Below are 4365 nucleotides of genomic sequence, written 5' to 3' on the forward strand. Positions count from 1 at the left end.
AAGAAAAAATTAGTATCATGGAAGCACAAACACCTTTCCTTTGTTGGGAGATTATGCTTGATTAACTCGGCCACTTGAATTCATTTGATGGAGGGATTTGAAATTTGTGTGTAGAGGTAAAAATGATGTTTGGTTCGATAACATGGTAGAATGAAGGATGAGGGAGGGTAAGCTTACTAGATTTAGATTTAGGGTGGATGAAGGAAGCCTTAAAAACACTTTTCCTAGGACGTTCTTGAATTCCGAGCAAAAAGGAGATGTTACGTTGTAGGGGCTATGAGAAGTTGAGATCAAGGGGAGACCATGGTTTGAGTGGGAAAAGGAGTTGGTGGTAGAGTTTTATAGTTCGTTGGAGGGGGTGACTTTGAGATACCAAGAATATGATACTTCGATTTGGTTGGAAGATGCCTCAAACTTGTTCATGATCAAGTCCACTTATTTAGCTCTTTACAAGCTGAAATTTGAGTCATCGCGAGGAGGAAATCTTTAAGTGGGGGATATTTGTACATGTGGGATCATTCTCTTTGGTGCCAAATACTTTGTATTCTTAGCTCTTCTTGTGCAATTAATATCGTCTATTATTGCTGAGAAAAATAAAATAAAATAAGGCTTATGTTAATTTAGCGAAGACAATTTCTAAAGGATGACTATATCTGTTTCAAGGTTTGATTTCTACGTGTATAAAACGCTTTTAGTGACTGCGTTATAATTTTTTCTTAATTATTTTAAGAATTTAATTTAAATACATTGACAATATAGTAAACAAAAGCCAGAGTCATGGATTTATGCATATTTTGTAGCTATCTTCTGGAGAGAATTGTATAGTTCTCTAGGCTTGCTAATCATAGCTGCATGATCTGCGCCTTTGATCTTTAAAACTTCATTGATCCCAGCATTGTGAATCATCCAGAGCTGAAATTCCAATGGAATTGCAAGGTCCTCAGTGCAAACAATATAGGCACGTGGAACTGACCCATATCCATGTTTGGAGAAGTTCTTCTGCTTAGACAAGTCTTCAATAAAGAGTGATGATGGCCTTACCAATGTCTTGGCCAATTCAAGGTCCTGCAAAATCCATTCCTTATTATTTTTGTTTTTATTGAAAACTTCGATGAGTTTCCAACATATTCTCCAGATAGTAATGTAACTAAAACAATGATGTAATTGTCTTATTTAACAAAATGTCTTTTGTGGTAGCCGTTAGAAACTGTAAATTTAACTGCCACAAATTGCAACACTTTTTTGTAGTGCTAACATCACATGTAATTACCTCAATGGGAGAGCGCTGGTATTGCTTCTTGGACAAGTACTTGGGACCAAAGAGAAATGATGTTTTGTTTCCACTTGGGGCAAATTCATTGTCCAAGTCTTCAGACGACGTGTCCTGGAGAAGTGGAAAATATAAGACTAAATGATTTATGGGTCCTTTTTTTTAATTTGATTATTTATTTTTTTTAAAATTTATTTAATCTTTTTTTTTCAGTTTAATCTTTTATTTAAAAAAAATCAATTTGATTTTTTTTAGTTTAATCCTTTATCTTAATTTCTTATTTATTTTAGTTCTTTTATCTATTTAAAATTAATGTCGTTAATCATTTAAAAATGAATTTTTTTTTTCAATTTTTTCTCCTTTGCCTCCATTTTATTTTTAACTAAAAAGATTTATTCTTAACTGATTAACGAGTCAATCTTAAATGAACCAAATGATCAAACTTAAAAAAAAATCAAAATAATTTTTTTTAAAAAAATAAAGGATTAAACTAAACTAAAAAATAAGATAAATATCTAAATTAGATTTTTTTTAAAAGATAAAAGACCAAACTAAAAAAAATAAGATTTCATTTGGGAAAAATATAATAATAGTGAAGATGCACGAGTGTAATTTTTTTACTTTTTATTATATATATGTTTTTGACAATAATAAGATCTGGAAGCGTGTGTCATGTCATGCTTATCCAATTACGGTGTATATTTTTGAATTGGAATGACACTAGTCAAGCATTTGATAGTTAAAGTTTAAAGAATTTTCATATTATATATATTTTAAAAGTTATAAAATTGATGGCCGTACATAAGTCGTAAAAGCTTTTTTAATCTAAGTAAAATTTTAAAAATATAAAAAATATCAAACTATAAAATAATATACATAACTAGAATAAATAAAAAATAATATAAATAGCTTAAATTAGGTCAAAAAGAGGAATTAAAAAAGTACAAGTAACTGAAATTTAAGTTGGAAAAATAAATGTTAAAAAACAGTAAAGTTAATATTTGAGCAAAGGAAAGAAGAAATTATAAAGTAAAAAATTTCTATAAACAATTAATAATTTAAAAATTATTTGAAATATAAATTAAATTTTAAATAATGACAAAATTACATAATAAAAAAATAACATGATAAAATATATTCTAACATTTAAGAATAAGATTTCTTTTACTACCATTTAACAATAAGAATTCAAATTATATTTATAAGGATTATTTTTTATATTATGAATTCAAATTATATTTATAATATAAAAAATAACCCTTCAAATACATAATTATAAATAGAAAAATGGGTAGGTTATCTAACTGCTGATTTATGTAGAATACTGGGAAAGTTGGATTTCTGCCCCTCTCATCCGGAATATTTTTGCAGCAATAGTGAACTAAAATTGATTCTCAAGAATCATAATTTGTTGACACTTTTTTTCTATTAATTACATATTAAATATGAAAATCATAATTTTTCACTTTAAAATTTCTACAAAAGTAATTTTTTTTATTAATTACATACCAAACATAATAATAAATTTTCATTTAAGATTCCTAGCTAGAAAAGTAAAATCTTCCTTTTACCAAATGCTCCTAGGTGTAGATATAGGAAACTCACCCAAAAAAAAAGAAAAGAAAAGAAAAGTGTAGATATGGGAAGCCAAAAAATGCATTTTTTTTTTTTTGTCAAACGAAAATAAATTCGATCTCTTTGTGATTGAAACTGTTTTATAGATTTTGATAGTCTCTTTTTTCACGGAACATGCATAAGTAAGAAAACTGAAAAAATTCTCAAGTAATAACCTCACTACTAAGAAGCATATATATACCTGTTCCAAGACATAAGATGGGCTGTGTTCAGTGTCTGGAGCAAAAGCAGCTAAGAAAACACCAACTACAACCTTTTCTGGGAATTTGTCCATAGCAAGTGCTATGCTCATCCCCCCAAAACTGTGACCAACTAGAACTACCTTCTCATTTTGGGGAATTGTGGCCATTAGATGCAACAAAGGCTCAGAATACTGTGAGAAAGTGTCAACATCTTCAAGTTTCTTCATGTTGATGCCAGAAGCTGCAAGGTCAAGCACCGTGACCTTGTGGCCTGCAGATTCCAAGCGTGGCTTCAGCTTGTGCCAACACCAAGCTCCGTGGCAAGCCCCATGCACCAGAACATAATGCTTCCTCCTATTCATATCCACACAATTTCTTGAACTAATGCTTATCAGAAAAGTAAAAACAAAAATAAAATTTTCAGATTTCGTCGTGTTTGCTTCTTCTTGTTGTACTGTTATATACGTGGTAGATGCTTTGTATTCCGTCTCCCCCTCTCTCTCTCTCTCTATATATATAGTCAATTTCTTTTTTTTAGGTTAAAGTAGTTTATTTTTCTTAATTTATTATTTAGGTTGAATTTGGTGTTTTAATTTTTTTATTTCAATTTAATACTTTAATTTTAAAACCAACTCAATTTGGTCCTTTCATAATATATATATATATATATTTTATGATGGATTAAAATTATTTAGTTATGATTTTAAATCGTTATAAAATTTAGTTTTTTTAACAATGTTGATCCAATCTATACGATAGAATTAAATTGAATATTTTTTAAAAATTAGAACAATTAAATTTTAAAAAATAAAAAACTATGTTGAATCTAAAAAATAAAATAAATTAAAGAAAAAACTAATTTAATATTTCTTTTATCATGAGAAATGATATAAAGCCGTTGAAACAGAAGTCAAACAATCAGCCTACCAGCTCGTGATGGCATGTTTATAGCCATTCCTTATACACACAAAATTGGTTTTTTTCTCTTATCTGATATTAGTTGTGTTAATATTTAATTTTATGATTTAATTTTAAAATGTTATAGTTTTTAAGAAAGTTCAGAGACAGCGGTATGACACAATTTGATGATGTGTATGTATATGAATATTGATGCCCAAGTCTCATTCTCATTTGTGGAACGTGTTTCATGCGCCATTGCAATAAATACATTCAGATCGAGATTTGACCCATCGCAATAAATACATTTACATAGAAATTTGAAAAAATAGATAATGTATTAATAATAATAAAAAATAATTTTATATCAATATTTAATCA

General features: G+C 28.3%; 1 protein-coding gene across 1 annotated transcript; it reads right to left on the minus strand.

The window, feature by feature from the left end:
- Window positions 1–687: 687 nt before the first annotated feature.
- LOC100527557 (putative alpha/beta hydrolase) lies at window positions 688–3526 on the minus strand. Its single transcript, NM_001250887.2, has 3 exons — window positions 3087–3526; window positions 1271–1384; window positions 688–1065 (listed from the first exon to the last, which is right to left on the minus strand). Exons 1-3 carry the CDS (start codon window positions 3447–3449, stop codon window positions 784–786), a joined length of 759 nt encoding a protein of 252 aa, NP_001237816.2. The 5' UTR covers window positions 3450–3526; the 3' UTR covers window positions 688–783.
- Window positions 3527–4365: the final 839 nt, after the last annotated feature.

The sequence above is a fragment of the Glycine max genome, chromosome 16 (assembly GCF_000004515.6).
Source record: "Glycine max cultivar Williams 82 chromosome 16, Glycine_max_v4.0, whole genome shotgun sequence".
NCBI classification, from domain to species: domain Eukaryota; kingdom Viridiplantae; phylum Streptophyta; class Magnoliopsida; order Fabales; family Fabaceae; genus Glycine; species Glycine max.